Here is a 17,550-nt window from a genome sequence, read left to right on the forward strand (position 1 = left end):
AGCTTGCCCTCTGATCTACATCAATGGGTTCACAACACCTGGTAAGCATAGAGCATCGCCATGCACCTTGAACATTCACTAATTCCTCCGGATTTTGTTGTTTCCCTATTTCTGTTTCCATCCTTTCAACATGGTCTCCTGTTCTTACCCCTTCCAGGCTTCAGGATGCTGGAAGCTTTCAACATCACAGACCGGACATTCGCTGGCATGAACGGTGTGTCCATGGAGTCGGGCTCCTTCAACAGCTACATTGCCTACAGGCTGCATAAGGATTCCTTCCTGAACCAGCCCACAAAGTAAGAGCTAAGACTAAATACGGTTTCTGTTGGTGTGTGTCAAACAGAGGGAGGAGAAGTCTAACTATGTCCATATTCCCAGCCTATTGGCCTTATCTCCTGTGCACTATAATTCTGCCCAGCCCACAGTCATTATTCATAATGATGCCTCTGTAGTCAGAAGGGTTTCCCCAGTGCCCCTTGGCGATGAGCCCACAGCCCTATTTGTTGTTGCAGCTTGTGGGATATGTGGTGTTAGCAGGAACACAAAAATGTGGTCATGGAATTAAACGGCTTCCTGGACCAGCCCTCCCACCTGTGACACACTGGGCTCAAACAAATCACCTCGGGGTCAAGAGCTTTGTGTCTTTATTGGGCCTCGTTTAAGTGGTGTTACGCAATTTCAGAACAGCAGGAGTATCCAAACCTCCTCAGCACACTTTGTTAATATGTTTATAATGATGCGTTCTTTGGGTGCGTGGAGGTAGCCAGTGCCGTCATGTGCACAACAGGAAACACTTCGAACTTCAGCGAAGGAGAGGGGAAATAAAATGTTTTCAACATGTGGGCAATTTCTGAAAAGCCAGGGGGGGGGAACTGGCAATTATTTAGAGGTTCGGCAGCTGACATGACCGACTGGACACTGTATCATTGCAGGGACACTTAATGGTCTTGGTATTCCTTTCTAGCGTTAATATCCTGACTGCTAGTGTGATGACGGCACAGCTCTGACTCGTGACTCGTCACAATGTATGTATTTCACAGGGAAATCCATCCGGAGGGTCTTCCCCCAGCCTACACCATCATCCTGCTCTTCCGCCTGCTGCCCGACACGACCTCTGAACCTTTCGATATCTGGCAGATTGCAGGCAAAAACAACAACCCCGAGGTCGGGGTCACCATCAACCGTAAGCCTCCCATCCTGTTGTGGCCCGTCGCTGGAGGGAGAAGCTGCTGTACCTGACCCAAAATAGACACAGCTGTGCACTCTTTACGAACAACTCTATTTCTCTCTTAACTAATTTACAAGCAGCTAAAGTTGGGCTGTCTTTGTCAGATATGATAGGCTGCAAAAACAAGGCAGTTGAGGCCTATTAACCACTGCTCTGAACAACACTCCCATTTTGGATTTTGCTCTTTTTTTAATTCTCTATTTTTAAATAAGTATCTTTTACAAATGCACGCTTAGACACGTAGTAAATGCGTGCAAATAATAATGAACATTGGCCTAATCCCTCCTAGCCTTCCCTTTATCCCTCTCCGCTCTCCAGAACCATGTGTTCTCGATAGTCCTGTCTGTGCGTTGCGTGCCACCGCATCGTAACACACTGTCAGGGATTCATCAAAGGCCCTTTTCTTTTCAGCTTCCAGCAAAACGATCACGTTCTACAACAAGGACACCCGAGGAGAGACCCAGAGAGCCACGTTTAATGAGGAGCGAGTGAAGCAGGTTTTCCATGGAAGCTTCCACAAGGTAAACACAATGCATGATTCTTAAAGAGAGCAGTAATGTGCGTACAACATAGTGATATTATTAAAGTTTGGCTTTCATAGTAAAGACCGAGAATATTTTGCGGTCACCTGTTGGCTGATTATCCTTTTCAGATTGTTTTACATGCAGAATATTGTTTTTGTTCTTTTCTTTTCCTTCCACACATATTGTTTCACATGTCCCTGTGTGACTTTATGCTTCATTTAAGTGGACAGAATTAGCTTTCAATGTGAAGATCTGACAAACAGCCGATGCCATGTCGCTGTATAGTGTGAAAAGTTACCGTGTTATCTATCAATCAGAGTCAGAGTGTTGTTTTTATGATAAGAATAAATTCAAAGAGAGGTTGGATGGAAATTGCAATTGCTCTGTCACCAAGCATAGTGCAAACTGTTACAGTCAACCATGGAGGTCTGACCACATCAAGACTGGAGACTCTCCTGGTAGTTGTTTAGTGGATTCAAACCAGTCAGGTCCAGTCAGGAAACTGGATTGATTTCTATTTTGGGTTCCACCTGAGTTGGGTTAAAAATGGCATACAGCAGACTTCACGGTATTTCTTTAGAGAAGTTCTCCAGAAATTTAGTATACAGGAAATCAATGCAACTAAGGCTAAACTCTTCTGATTTGTAGTCCTTTGTATGGGTCAGTCTCCAAAAGAACTGGATCCTATGTTCCCATTATGCAACTCAATAGCATCTTTCGTTAGACTTCCCTTGTCTGTCAAACAGAACATATTACACAAGTGTTTTCAGTATTATTACCCATGATAAGAACTGAACTTTATGTGTCAAATGAAGTGCTCTTTGCTGGAGCTCTTATAGCGAGTATAGCACTGCAGAGATGGCTTAAGGACACCTAATATAAGTCCTGGAAGCAAGAATACATTTTGGAAGTATCGTTAACAACGGATTAAAAGTTTGAATCCAGATGTTTTCAAACTGTCCCAATAATACATTTTTCTTTCTCTGAACTACTCTGTGTCATCAGCGGCCCTGTCTTTAATGAACGAAAATTAAGAGTGAACTCCCTTTGTGGAGCGTAACTTAGAATATTCAATAACATCAAATACACTTCAAACAATCTGTCAAAACCTCTCGTCCAACTTTAAATAATCCTCCACAATGGCGTTATTGTTGTCCAAACTCTCTGCTTCTTTTCAGTGGTCCAAACACTACATTAGGCCCACATGCCAAGCGTACAACTGTGATCAACAGCGTTTGTATGTAGTAGGTAGTCTCTTGCGGCCGCAGCAAGAGGTAAAAAAAAAAAAAGACATGAAAACCTCCAAGTCCAAATCAAAGTAGCAGCGAATATAAAACATCCTCTGTTACATGTTCCACCACAGCAGGGTGTAGAGAGAACAATGAGGGACAGTATATTTTCATACCAATCTTGAATGGCTTAAGATGGAGGAAAAACAACTGCTTCCAATGTATTGACTTTGTTCCAAAGACAAACTGGCCCTCATTTAACACACATCCCCCCAAACCTCGCTCCTAATTCTAAAGTAATCAAAATGAACGAACCTTTTTAATGTTCCATGGTCTTATCTGACATCAAAGGTCGCCCACTTCCTGATATTACAAAGTACAGTTTTTTTCAACTGAAGATCTCATGGGAGCGATATATTGGCCCGCGGATCAGAGGGTTCTGTAACCGGCTTTTCAGTTTGACCATTAAGCATCCCACATGTAATTGTAGGGTAACTTCATGAATGAATAGGACCCTGGAAAATGTTGGGTCAGACTCGGGACCCGATGTAAATGACATCACTGCTGGTCATGTTGGACAGCAGCATGAGTGTGTGTTTTCTCAACATGTGGCCGCGGTGGAGACTGTAGTCTGAATGTACACTGGGTGGCTAGTTTGCGGTGCTGTAGTTGTTGGTCCATGAGCTGGCGAGTCTGCAGCGGTCTACCTAGCTGCTCATTTCCTGTTCTGCTGAGTAACTGCCACTGCCGACAGCTGTGGCGGTTTGTGTTTACATGTTGTGAGTGGTTTACCAACACTTATCCTTGTGTATACAGAGTGACCTCTGTAATGAAGTGTGTACGTGTGTGTGTGTGTGACCAGAGTGACCAATGATGAGGCTTGTCACAAATGGTAACTGAGTTTATTGTCCATGAGTGAAAGTGACCAGAACAAGGCCCACATGTTGACCTTTCAGGTTCCGGTTAATCAACCGAGGATTATTTTCATTATTGATTTATGTAGAGATTCTATTCATTAGTCTATACAAAGTCTGCAAATGGTAAAAAATATATATATATCCCTATCAAATGTCCCAAAACCCCATGGTGACATCTTCAAATACCATGTTTTCACATTTTAGTGGGCCAGTGGAAATCTGCCGTCATCGCTTCATGTTTTGCAGTCTATTTTTCTGCCGATCGCTTCATCTATTACTATACTATTCTTGTACTAAAAGAGTACTTGACAGATTTAGCTTTCCTCATCAGGACAGTTCATAAAAAGTAACCCAGGCTGGAGAGGTCGTGGTGTATTGCTGATAGAACATGTGGGAAAGCTCTCAGAGATGACTCTAGCAGATGCTAGCCACTCACTCGCCCACTAGGGAATCCCCTCCCACACTCAAAGGGTGGGAGCCCGTAGAGGGAACGTTCCTCTAACCGAAGGGAAGAGGACATTTTCCATAAGCCGCAGTGACCAGTCGTGTATTCAGAGTTACATGCTCGAAGCTTCAGCGAGCATGTTGGTGAGGTCACTGAACAGAGCACCGTAAGTTGCTTCCGTGCTTAAAAAACAAACAAACCTTATTGTTCTTTGAGATGTCTTGAACTCAAGTCTTTCAAAACTTTCCTTTCGGGCACTTTCTTGGGAAGGTTGAGCCAATATACGCATTCACTCATTAAGACAGAGAGGCAGATTTTTTGCCAAATTGTCCACTGACTGCAGTCATTGTACTCTTCATTTGTGACGACTTTCTTTTGGACCCGAAGACATCTTCCTGCTGTGAGACAAGTAGACTTCCTGACCCTGAAAGCCACTCTCGAAATACAGGAAATTAACTTGTCTTACCAAAGAAATCCACAGGGACTAGTCTGTTCACAGGTGCCAGATCAGACATGACAGCTTCACATCCAGAACGATGCAATGGAACTGACTGACCTAACTGGGGAGTCAGTGTTCAGCAACAGCACTGTTCACATAGAAAACCTAATCTAATGGAGATTTTATAGTGGTTATTCCACTCAATAAAAGCTAACATACGCTTGGACTCGCACCTAATTCATTTCATACATGCACTAATAGCAAGCATGAAATTAAGGTTCAGGATTATGAAAACGAAGGAACAGTCGAGACAGAGCCAAGAACAATAAAATCTAATGTGACAGTAATTACGGAAATATTTCATGCGCAGCTGAGACCTGAAATCTTACCATTTGGACTCAGACTGGGTGTTGACACAGGAAAGCACAGTGAAACCTTCTGTTGACAATTGATGAATGCAAAGTGTTCATCTGTCGACACTTCGCTGCAGTAGGACCAGATTACTTAGCAACAAATACGATCAACCGAGGGAACAATAGTCACTAGAAAGCTAGTTTTTTCCTGAGGCCTTATTTTCCAGTGACTACTGTAATGTTGTTGGGTTTACGTATTGGTCAGTGAGGTAATATATACATGCTCATTATTTGCCATCCCAGTATATCACCCGAAGCTGTTTTGGTAAGCCCTCAGGAGCATCGCGGTACACAGTAATGTATCCACGCCAGGACCCTGGGATAAACGACACCCCTCTCTGTTTGTGGTCCACCAGATACTTTGTTCTGCTGCCAAGGAAGTCAACTGTAATTTGGTGATTGGTTGCCAGGAACTACGGCCTAGTCTGTGGTTGGTATGGTTTTGTAGAAAGAAATAGTAGCTTGCTTTTCCTGACAAAAAGAAAGCTTGTCTGACTGTTGAGCAGAGGAAAATTTGCAACAGTGAGGAAAAAGTATGGAAAGTGTAGGACGTTTGATGGCACACCGCACATGATATTGCTTCAAGATGTTGAGCAGGGTTCTCTGGACAGGAAACTTCAAAACCTGGCACTTTATCATTCCGTGTTGTTATACAATCACTGACTGCAGCTTTAAAGCCAACTGTTGTATATTTCTTTTCTTTTTTTTTTAAGGTCTATTCATCTGTGGAGGCATCAAACAGCAGTCTCATGCCAAATCAGTAACCACTCTGGGGCAATATCAGAATCTATCATTAACATGGTTCTGCAAAGACTAAACAAGTCACTCAATCTGGCAATTATGTGCAATACAACATCAGCATCTTCATAAGCGCCAGGCAACAGGAGTTGAAGAGCTCCAGTTCCTGGACTTATGGTTGCATTTTCTGAAATAATTTTCCTTCTCTTTAAAATGGCAATGATGCCCTTTCCAAAGACAAATGAATGCCGCCCGGCTTTTCAAAAGCTCCAGTGTTCCTGGTACTTCTTGCCGAGTAATTATGTTGCAACAAAGCTGGCAGCTGGGAAGTACAAAGAAGACAATACGGTTTTGTTAATTGTGCCCTCTCCACATCCTCTCCCTCCCTGCAGCTCCACATCAGCGTCTCTGCAGACAAAGTCAAGCTCAACTTGGACTGCCAGGAGGTGGCAGAGAAGCCCATCAAGGAGGCCAACAACATCACATTGGACGGCTACGAAGTCCTGGGCAAGTTGGCCAAGCCTGGAGGCGGAAAGAGGCAGTCTGCGACGGTAAGCGAAAAAGAAACTCGTGAAAAACGCAAAGGCTTAGAAAAGCCCATTTGGAAGAACTTCTCACAGCTTTTCCAAAGGATGAATATCCACATCCCCCTGTGCGTAGATGCACAATTACATTTTAACCGGTTCCAGTGACTGCTGAAAGGATGGAAGCCTGCACATTGTTCTTGTGCATTTTCATCAGGAATGGCAGCCATTTGTAACACCCCTCAATGTTTTCCCCTTTTTCTGTTGTGCAGTTCCAGCTCCAGATGTTCGATATTATCTGCAGCTCGAGCTGGATCAGCCGAGACAAATGCTGCGACCTGCCCGCCACGGTAAGCACAAGTGTCATTTTAGAATCATATCACAGCAAAGTCAAGTCAAAAGGCCGTCTATAGGTGCCCTGTAGATTCAATAAGAGTCAATAGCAGATGAACTCTTCTATTTACTGTATTGTTTGCATGCAAATCTTCCTAGAGGTCTATCTCGGCTGGTTTATAGTTATTAGGCTAAATGCGAGGCTTATGAATAGATTTCAGTTTAAAAAGAGGGCCTCAGCGGAGTTGAATAGGACCTTGTATCCTGCGTTATTGCGCTAATCCGACTGTTACCAGTGTGACGTCTCAGTTACATGAAAACAAGCGCTCCTTTGGCTCACGCCGCAGACAGTCAATCACGTTTATTTAGATTCGGCATGTTAAATACCGGACGCATGCAGCATTTATCCCATTATGAGCAATTCAACTATAATTTGCATCAGATATTAATACATCACATCAGTGACTGCAGTGTTATATAACTCATTATGTCAAAGACTCATTTCCAAATGTTCCTCATTTTCGATGTTCGCAGATGTGACTGAGCATCTGGTCTTAAAGTCCCACAGTGGCTTTGCTCGGGCCATTGTTCCATCATGACCTTTGCTTGGTTTCTAAACTGCTTCTTACACTGTAAGCAAAGTCAAAACAGCAGTTTGACCGGATGAGGTCACAAAATGACATTTTCTCTCTAATAACTTGTCTTGTGATCGCCAAAAGGTGGTCTAGTTTAGCAATGGACCGTAAGAACACTCCTCTGAAGTGTGTTTGTGCATTTATGTCTCTTTTCTAATCTCTTCATCTTGTTGTCTTCCTTTTCAGAGAGACGAGGCCAAGTGCCCCTCCCTTCCCCACTCTTGCACATGCACACAGGACAGCATTGGACCTCAGGGGCCTCCTGGACATTCGGTAAGGACTCTCCCATGACCATTTCCTGCTTTTCCTGTGTCCTCTATCTTCACCTCCTTCACCTCTGTCTGTTGTGATGTTGTGATGATAACGATAAAGCCATTAGGATCGCCTGTACAGCTATAATGAGCTACTTGAAATGTGCCGGCCAGAGTGAGGCTGAGGATGTCCTTTGCATCGGTAGTGGTATTTTGTTTTCCTTTGGAAAGAGCAGAGGAGGATGAGACCAGTGGCATGCAATGACATGTGGGCTCAGGAGGAAGTGTCAAATGATAAATGCCCGTTGGAAAAACAACAGTGAAGAAGTCTTGAGGTGAAGTCTGGAATATGTGTGCTCGGTAACCTCACTAAGCCCCTGTGAGGATTTGGGAGGGCTTGGGGTTTTAGGGATTTGGGAATCTGCTCCTGTTGTTACACTCCCTGTGCTTGTGGCTCCTTGCTTTTCCAGGGCAGCCCAGGATCTAAGGGACCACGAGGTGATAGAGGAGAACACGGCAATCCTGTGAGTAACGCCTTACACCACTTTACACATGATGAATGATATATATATATATATATATAAAGCTGTGGCAGAGCTTTATGTTAACTTGCACCATCAGACACAGAGTTGCACACATCTGAATTTAGTTATTGACTGTATACATTTCTGCCATTGGATTCAAGGGGGGCACTTGTCAAGTTCATTAAAGGCCCATTTCCACTGTTGTTATATTTTTGCAATAAAAAATGTGATTGGACATGTTTATTTTGGAAGAAGGTGGCTTTAAAACATCTTTGCTTGTTGTCTGGGTGATGCCGTAGGGTCCAATGGGTCCACGCGGAGAGTTAGGACCCCCAGGCTCAATGGGACCTCCGGGACCACAGGGCCCTAACGGACTGTCTCTACCTGGAGAGCCTGTAAGTTGATCTACAATGCAAAAGTCCAGCCAGGCAATAAATAGTTAGGAATGCATGGCAGAAAACCCATCATCCCTCATTATTAGTGCTGATGTGTAAGTGTCATTTTGTTTCCAATCCACCAGTGAAAGGGATTTATAGCTCAAATCCATCCAGCTAGACTGCTACAACATTTTATAATCAGCAGATGTTCTTGTCAGAAGTCATGAAGTCAATCACAATCACAGACTAAAGAGGATGAAACAAAGACTAAAGCTTCTAGTGAAACTTTCTTTTCCTCCTCCTCCTCCTCCACCTCCACCTCCAGGGTCGCCAGGGACCAAAAGGAGATCGTGGAGACCCAGGCCTGCCTGGCCTGCAAGTAAGTACTCCCCCTCTCATTTTGTGGTTTATGAACAGGAAACAGAATACTATCCGTAGAGAGCGGCGTTGCTACTGGAGCCTGGATTCGATCCACATAGATTGAAACCACACTCAGAGTAGGAGGCTTACCATGTCATCCTCAGGGAGACCCACGCTCTTCAATCCGCCTGTTGATTGACAAACAGTAGAAGGTCGGTAATGCAGTTAAATTATTATGGACTCATGTTACTGAAGGAGAAACAGGGAATGGAACGTGTTCTTCCACAAACCTGTAATTGAAGATGTTCGGGCCTCGAGACGGACTCACCGACTGAAGCATGACCATCTGTGACTTTCGGTAGACGCCATTCTGTGGACTTCTTGGACGAAAATGACATTCACATAAAACCAGACTTAACATTCCCATAATATTGAGTGTTCAACGTTCTTTGAGCCCGTTGACATCATCGCTCCTTTGAGTCAGAAGCAGATTTGAATTCAGGCTTCACTCATTTCATATTTCAGGGGAACGGTTTGGTGGAAGGTCATATTTGAGTAGGCTGGCGTTACATAGACATTTCTTGGCCGACCAACGTTCATTCATCCAGCTGAGGTCATTCAGCCAACTCCCAGCATTCAACTGGAGAGAACATCGCCGCTGGTTACACTGGGAGAAAGTGCTTTTGGGCAGCAGAATTGTCTTTACACAATGAAGCCTCTTATGACAGCGCTCTCTATTCAGATTTCTCGGAGACATCATGTGTCAACAGACAAGAGGGAAATTGTTCTAGCTTTTAGTTACAAAGATGATATATTATTTTTGGCCGACGAGCTGGGAAACAGTTTTTGTCCTTGTGTATTCTAGTTGAACAGAGGCATCAGGGAGCTTTATGAATGTGTTTTTCCTGATCATTAGAGTTTGATTAGGTGTGTCTGCTTTTTTTTCCCAGGGTCCTCCTGGGCAGCGTGGTCCTCTGGGCCCCAGCGGACCAAGCGGAGTGCGGGTAAGATCTACCTCCAGGCCTGCTTGGTGTGCACACTGTGTTTAAAGCCAACAAATGGATCCAACACTTACTGTAGTTAAAAGACATGTTTTGCATGTGACCTCCCACTGAGCTCAGCGTATGCAGAAAGACTGCAGGTTCTCACCTCCGTCCGCCAAAATAACTGAGCCACAAATGTATAAATCTAATTCATAAAGACAGATTCAAGGCTCAAACCAATATTAAGTTTTGACACTGATGTGTTGCATGAATGGGGTCCCCAGCGTGTTGTAACCCACGTGTGATTGTATGTTATTTCTACATAGGGGCCACCAGGAAAGGAGGGACCATCTGGACCCAGAGGCCCACCAGGGCCCATGGTGAGTGTGTGTGTATGTGTGCGCACGCGTGTCTATTTGTGTGTGTGTGTGTGTATGTGGGCGTGTGTGTGCATGGGTGCATGCATGTGTGTGTGTGTTTCTTTGTCATTGTGTTTTGCAGAAAAGAGCCAAATAAATATTACTTGCAGTCTGCTTTCGTTCCTGAGATATCTGCACCAATTACTCCTCTGGCTCCACAGTTGCACTCTGCTGGAACTGCACATAAAAACAGCAGACTGTAGTCTGTCGGCCCCTCCACTGGTACGGGGACGACGCAAGCGTCTCACGTTCTTCTTCTGTGGTTTGAGGAAGTCTGAATCTACTTAATTCAGCCATCAGGCCAACAGGCAATTAGAATGCACACGCACTATACCATCCTGAATGCCCCAAGACCCATTAGCAGTGTCGGGTGGCTTGTCTGCGTGTTTGTGTTTGTGTGTGTGTGTGTGTGTGTGTGTGTGTATGTGAATGCATCCCAGCACAGTAGGCTGTGTGGCATGTGTGTGTTTCCATCTCCTCTTTAGTGTTCTTGGCAGCTCGTGCCCTCCAACCCACTGCAGATGTCAAAGCATAAATCTCAGCTTAAAGCTCGTTATACAACCGTTAATAGGGAGCAGGAGTTAAATGTTGCAATTATGTTTATTGTGCAGTAATTTTAGATCAGCACTAATCTTTTCTGGGGTTTTTGCTCTCTATTTATTTTAGGGAAACCCTGGAAATCCAGGTGTGTCAGGAATTACTGGGAAACCAGGGAAACCAGGAGACACGGGTAACCCGGTATGTACTTAATAACAGGACACACATTTTTAGGAGAGGTCGCGAAACAAGGTTGTTGCTTGTTCTGACACTGTTTTCCACGGTAACAGGGAACTGTTGGCCTTAAAGGAGAGAAAGGAGAGAGGGTATGTATTATTTTTCAGGAAATTACCATATACCAATTATCATACATCACAAATGAGAAAGTCATCTCTTCATGAAAATGTCTTTGTTTTGAAGGGAGACTTTGCATCCCAGAACATGATGCGATCCATTGCCAGACAAGTGTGTGAACAGCTTGTGAACAGTGAGCAAACCTTTTATTCATATCCGGGGAACTTTAAGCGAATTAAAACATGAATCCAGTACAAATCAAGCTGCTTTGGTTCTTCTCTTGCAGGTCAGATGAGCCGAATCGACATGATGCTCAACCAGATTCCCTCTGGGTATCGTAGCAGCACTCCGGGGCCAACTGGTCCTCCCGGCCCTCCTGGCAACCAGGGCACTCGTGGAGAGCCTGGGCAACCTGGTCGAACTGGATTCCCTGGAAACCAAGGTTTACCTGGAAGTCCCGGAGAAAGAGGTACTTGAACTCCTCTTCTTCTGAATGTTTGGTTGTGTTGCAAAGCAGAAGCCTACAAATGGTTGCATGGTTATATTGAATTATTTGACCTTAGTGTTGGTCCGACATGAGTGGAATACCAACGTAGCAGCATCACCTCACCTTGTGTAGTCTGATACGAGTTAGCGTTGCAAAATATGATTGAATCCTGGATCCGGGTTTCATTTATGCCCTCTAGGTTTCTACTCATTCCCAGATATTGGGCATTTCATGCTCTATTGGTGTGAACATGTCCCCCCACCCCCTATTTTCTCTGTTTATTGTAGGTTTGGCAGGAGAGAAGGGAGAGAGAGGTACTCCAGGAACTGGAATCAGAGGACAACGAGGACCAAATGGGCCCCCAGGTAACACAAGGCGTTCTAAATAACCTTTTTTTTGTGTGACCACATTTTCTGTCCATCATTGTTCCCCAGCAGCTGCAGACAGTCTGCTGGTTTCCCACTGTTGGGTTACAACTTAATCTTCACACTAAAACGCAGTTCAGTGACCGTTTCTCACCGTGTTGGACCTTTCCATGTCATAGTGCTCCCGAAAGTACAATTAAAATGACACGTTCCAACCTGAGGCCAGAAATGACCTACAGGGCTCGTGTCTCAGGCACCTTCGTTTGGGCAGCTGCTCTGCATCAACTTTTTGGAGGGACCCCGCACATATTCCCACTTCTTTCTTTTCTTACGGATTTATCTCTTGTGAAATACAATACACTGGTATTTACACTCATCATTAAGTTGAGAATTCCTGTGTCTGGAGTTTAAACGGCCTTCAGTCAAGGTCATGATGCAGTTACCATTGTTGAAACCTCCTATCAGGCTGATTTGTCAGTTTGAAAAAGCCCTTAACCTTTCCTCAGTTGGAATTGATATCCAATAAGTTCTAACTCTGAGAAGTTCACCACTTCAGAAGACGTTCTTTCCCTCAGGAAGCTATTGCAAAGCAACGGCAACCTTCTATTGATGTCGACCCCACAATACCAAACATATGACTGTTTCTGTGAATGAAGAGAGAAACAACTGAGGGCCAGTGGGAGGAAGTCCATACTGATGATTCACTTTAATTTGTGTGTGTGTGTGTGTGTGTGTGTGTGTGTGTGTGTGTGTACTGTATATGCATGTGTGTGGGAGAATCTGATTGTGGTACAATGAGCTTTCTTTGGTGGCTTCATCGCCAACACATGGGCTCACTTAAGAACAAGAAAAAGAGAGAGGGGAAAAATTCCATCCTGAGTTTTTACCGTCTAGACAGACGGGGCCAGGGGTGGAGGGGGGACGGGAGGGGGATCCACAAAGGCCCAGACTTTTTATTTTTTTCTTGGTCAAGCTTTTTTAATTGAGCCATTGAAAAATACAAATTACAGTGCCGCAGCCCTGTGTTACCCCTATCAAATTCCACTGAAGATTTACGGGTGATGTCATGGGTTTCTGTGCAGAGCTCCAGACACAGCCTCCAACTGGACTGACTCACCTTCTCTCTCTTCTTTGCAGGACCACAAGGTGAGTCCAGAACGGGACCCCCAGGTACTTCTGGCTCCGCTGGGCCTCGTGGACCTCCAGGTCGCCAGGGCACTCCAGGGGTGAGGGGACCAGCAGGACCCACCGGATACTGCGACTCCTCTCAGTGTGTTGGCATTCCTTACAACGGACAAGGATACACAGGTACCCTCAACACTGTCTAGGTCCTGCATGTACCACATTAGATACAAGACTAAATGTATGCAGACTAATTACATTTGCAACTCAGTGCACAACTTCTTTCTTTGGAAATGTATGGAGATACGAATTGAAGTGTTCACGAGTAATGATGCTTGAACATAAGAGCCTCGATCCCCGATTGCTGTTGCTACGCCTGTCAAGCTCGACCGCTCTTGCATAAAACATAATGCGGTTTAAAATGATAACTTGGCCGATTCGCTATTACAACTCATAGTAATTTCTAAAACAATAAATCATTTATTTCAGTCAGAGGAAGAAAAATAATAGCTTCTCATATCGAGCCAGAGACCATTGATTTGTCTGACTGTGATGACACATGTCACGAGCAGATTTTATCAGACTCACAAAAGCATACAGAGATGCTCGGTTTATAACATACACCACAGAGATCAGGATTACTTCACGCAAATTGTTGTTTGCTGCTATATGAATGCTCTGAATTTCAAATATAGCACCATTAAAGATTATAAACACACTATTTAATATATTCCACCCAATTCTACGGTTGTATTTTTTATTCTTAAAAGGATAGAAATGTGCAGAAATCCAAAGCTTGACAGGCCTGCCATGCTTCGTTACTGTTGCTAAATGCTAAACGCTAAACTAGGATAAGACAATCTTTTTGGGTTGTTTAGTGAACGCCGAATAACGAGTCACGTTTCCAATATCTCCATACATTGAATGTACAGATTTTAAAACTGGCTTGTAAAGCATTCTAGCTAATTGTGTATGATGACTTTCATGAAATCAAAATGATACTTCTAACTGTTCCACAGTGAATACTCACACCCTCCTTGAACTATTTGCAGGTGCATAGTAAACGTTCTCAGTCACCTGTGCCGCTTACACTTTGAAGTCCTGTTTCTGAGATGTTTGCCCACTTGCTATGTGGCATGTAAGGATAATCACCATGGACATAACTATTGAACACTAAACACAAACATTACGAAAGCCAAAACAAACAGAACGGAGCGGACTGGCACTAACATCATCTCACAAGCTACAGTGATGGCAACCTGCTGGCCTGTTTGCATCTTGAACCACAACCCGTTGGGAAAAACCAAACCCCCAAAAAAACAGAGACTGAGCATTTCTACAATGGAAGGAGCATGTACAAATACAACAACTACTAACAAAGAGGGTTTCATAACTGAAAGCAATGTTAATGTAGCGGTGATATGTGTAAATAAAACTAATTTTGGTGCTTTGTAAATGATTGTATGAACCAGGACATTTTACTAAAAAATCCAGTTAACATCTGTATTGAGCTTGTGCCTCATAACACTCTGCTTACTTACCACCAGCATAACCTCTGTTTACGACGCCTTAAGTGACTTAGACAGCTCTGGTCCAGACTGAAGCATGTTCCTTGTGTAATTTTAATCATCATGTTTTATGTGTACGTTGGCCAAATCAGTGCTGAATATTGCTCGCCTGCCATTTCCGTGTGTTTTTTGTAGTATGAGCTGGTTATTTTACTACGTCTTATTATCCAATAGCTCGATGGATTTTATTGTAAATGTTATCGCGGCATTTGGAACACTTTTTAATTTTTAATTTAGCTTTTTATGGTACTTCGGGAAGCAATAGTAAGACACAAGGTATTTGTTTGGAATTCCAAAGTGCAATATAATTTAAATTGTGCATGTGAAAAGTTGTAAAGGGAACCCTCTTTTATTGGCCGTCCCGAATATTTTTCTAGCCAACAACTACCAGCCTGGACCTGAGGTAGAGACTTTACCCGTGGAGCCAGCTGGAGAGTTTGAGGCCATACAATCACCCGGTTTCTCACGAAACCAACGAGGAAAGAGATCACTACCACGCGACAAAACAGAAACACTCACGTCATAGCTCCATTAAGGAGTTCTCAGAAAGCCTAATATTTAAATAACTTCCATGATCACGCACGTGAGAATGAAGTGATTTTCCGAGAAAAAAAAACTAGTACTTATATGGGTTTGATACCCCTGGCTATATTGAACATATATTTTTTTGACATGAGAAACTTTAGCAAGATGAATACATGCGTTCATGTTCGTTCATTACAAACCTGTGTGCTTGCTAAGTGTTCCCTTTAAGTGTCTGTTTGTAATATAACTGCAAGTGTTTATCGGATGCCAATGTGTAATGCACTAATCATGTGAAAACCAGCAGAAATGTCAACGGAAGTACACTATGTCTGACTTTGAACATTTTCAGACTATTCATCTTGTTTTTGTCAAACTTCAGGATATAAAGCTGTTTCAGATTCTCCAAAGCTAAAACAAAAAGGACTCTTAATTTGATCCCAAGTGATTTGTTCATTGTGATGTTTTGTTAGGCCTTTAAACTAAATGATAATCTGATTTACTGTAACAAACCAAACTTTTTTTATTTGTATTTTTTTTTTCGTTACCAAAGGTGGAATTGCATGTTTGTGTTGTATATTTACTGAGGATTTCTAAGTCAGGATATAGTTGTTGTTTTCTATATATGCAGTTTGGATTTGCTTGCAAGACTATGGACATAGAATTGCTTTTCTCATGTTTTAACTGCACATTTTGTGAATTCCACACAGCCTTATTTTCTTATTTATTTCTAAAACAGAAGAGGCATTTTTCAATAAAACTACTGAAAATGTAGCATTTGTTTCAGCTGTCCAGTTATTTCTGTCGTTTGCTGTTACTTCTTTAACTTCTCTCAGTCTCTGCACATTGACTGACTTCTTCTTAACATGCAACCGTCTCTCTTCTGATACCAAACGCCTCCAGACAAAACAGAGTCCATGTGATCTTACGTGACAAAACATTGTCTTTCCAACATAAGGCCTCGAGAAATATGCTTTGAAGTTCGAACCTTTTTTGTTTTGACAGCTAAAGATATTTTCTTGTCAGGTAATGTCATGGTAGCAAAGAGAGAAAGGATAGAGAATGAAAACAAACATTTTCAGCATGTGAGTTGCTTCCCAGTCTCTTACACCCAGTTGGCTTTGGTCCTATCAGGTTGTAACGATTAGGCATAGACTTCCACCAGGAAGCGATGCAAATGAAGCTGGGCAGATACCGGCTGGAAAAATGAGTGAAATTAAGAGATGTATGAGGTAAAGGAACAACTCACGCCATTGCTGTTCATAGTGATGAAGGGAAAGCATGTCTGAGGAGGAATTTTGCACGGAAGAGATAAGGACTGGGGGGTGAGGTATCCGGCCACCACTTGAAGACATGAGGCCTTTATTTATATTGAATGAGTGTCTGAACAGCTTGTATATGTTAGTCAGTCAGGAGAGGGAGGCGAGTCTGCTAAATAGTGTATAGAGGACAGTAAATATAAAGGGCAATCTGCCATTTAAATCTCTGCAGCAGTACATGGTCACACATGGGAGAACGTAACTAAACCCACAAGTATGGCCGCCCTGCCCATTTCACGATGTGGCTTTTCTGGATCCTTACCTTGCAGCAACACTTCCTCAGACATGTGTTGTTGAAATATGCTCACAGCTGTTCAAAGGGATACCCTGCTCTTTATTTCTCATCATCAGGCTCTGGTTTTGGTTTGAATGTCCTTCTGTGTCCCCGTACGAGATGGCGGTGACGCGCCTTTTTTCCACCACGGCCAATTATTTAGTTTCCCTCTAAATTCAAGTAAAAAAAACAAAAAAAAACGTCTTCATCTTATTCAATGATGCCGGATGCCATCCTCACCGTAACCCTGTCTGGTTTCTGTCTGCAGATTTCTTTGATTTTGTTGACAAATCCAGGCCGCATCTGTGTTCATTTTGTGACAAGGGTTTCATGTGGGCGGTTTCCGAGTCTGCGGTCATTACAGGTTTTAACTAAGCTGTTTTATCTTTGGTTGTCTTCTCCCAGACAACAAAGTGTCTCTTCCTAGGCCTGTTATGTCACATTTAATCCCTAAAACTAAGGCTTTAACATACATTAACAGATTGTTTTGGCCACTGTCACATTAGCTTCTTACAAAGTTGACATGGCTAACCGTAGCCGACAGCATATGTACACATCCAGCAGAGCAACATTGGCATTTACTTCTAATGTTTGTGGATACCGAGAAGGCGCAAGTTTGATATTTGCATTGCTGTTTTAGCATCTGCATCCACTCCTGAGGGAAATAGTGGCGCTGCAGACCAACGTCTTCCTGTTAGCTTCGTTAAACCTGTTGGGACGGCA

The 17,550-nt window shown here is 43.3% G+C and overlaps 1 protein-coding gene across 1 annotated transcript in view; it reads left to right on the plus strand.

The window, feature by feature from the left end:
• The window catches only part of col12a1a (collagen, type XII, alpha 1a), a 53,396-nt gene extending 37,407 nt beyond the window's left edge, over positions 1 to 15,989 (plus strand). The window contains exons 47-65 of the mRNA XM_068579928.1: positions 3 to 41; positions 158 to 296; positions 1,041 to 1,183; positions 1,640 to 1,749; positions 6,326 to 6,484; positions 6,730 to 6,807; positions 7,612 to 7,698; positions 8,147 to 8,200; positions 8,500 to 8,595; positions 8,903 to 8,956; positions 9,888 to 9,941; positions 10,247 to 10,300; positions 11,006 to 11,077; positions 11,167 to 11,202; positions 11,297 to 11,363; positions 11,457 to 11,639; positions 11,945 to 12,022; positions 13,160 to 13,330; positions 15,090 to 15,989. Of these exons, the coding sequence (XP_068436029.1) occupies positions 3 to 41; positions 158 to 296; positions 1,041 to 1,183; positions 1,640 to 1,749; positions 6,326 to 6,484; positions 6,730 to 6,807; positions 7,612 to 7,698; positions 8,147 to 8,200; positions 8,500 to 8,595; positions 8,903 to 8,956; positions 9,888 to 9,941; positions 10,247 to 10,300; positions 11,006 to 11,077; positions 11,167 to 11,202; positions 11,297 to 11,363; positions 11,457 to 11,639; positions 11,945 to 12,022; positions 13,160 to 13,330; positions 15,090 to 15,238 (1,823 nt within the window). The 3' untranslated portion in view covers positions 15,239 to 15,989. The remainder of the gene's footprint in view (positions 1 to 2; positions 42 to 157; positions 297 to 1,040; positions 1,184 to 1,639; positions 1,750 to 6,325; positions 6,485 to 6,729; positions 6,808 to 7,611; positions 7,699 to 8,146; positions 8,201 to 8,499; positions 8,596 to 8,902; positions 8,957 to 9,887; positions 9,942 to 10,246; positions 10,301 to 11,005; positions 11,078 to 11,166; positions 11,203 to 11,296; positions 11,364 to 11,456; positions 11,640 to 11,944; positions 12,023 to 13,159; positions 13,331 to 15,089) is intronic.
• The last annotated feature ends 1,561 nt before the right edge of the window (positions 15,990 to 17,550 follow it).

Source organism: Clinocottus analis, unplaced genomic scaffold (assembly GCF_023055335.1).
Source record: "Clinocottus analis isolate CAN_PGR_092001 unplaced genomic scaffold, fCliAna1.0.p SCAF_17, whole genome shotgun sequence".
In the NCBI taxonomy this organism is placed as follows: Eukaryota; Metazoa; Chordata; class Actinopteri; order Perciformes; family Cottidae; genus Clinocottus; species Clinocottus analis.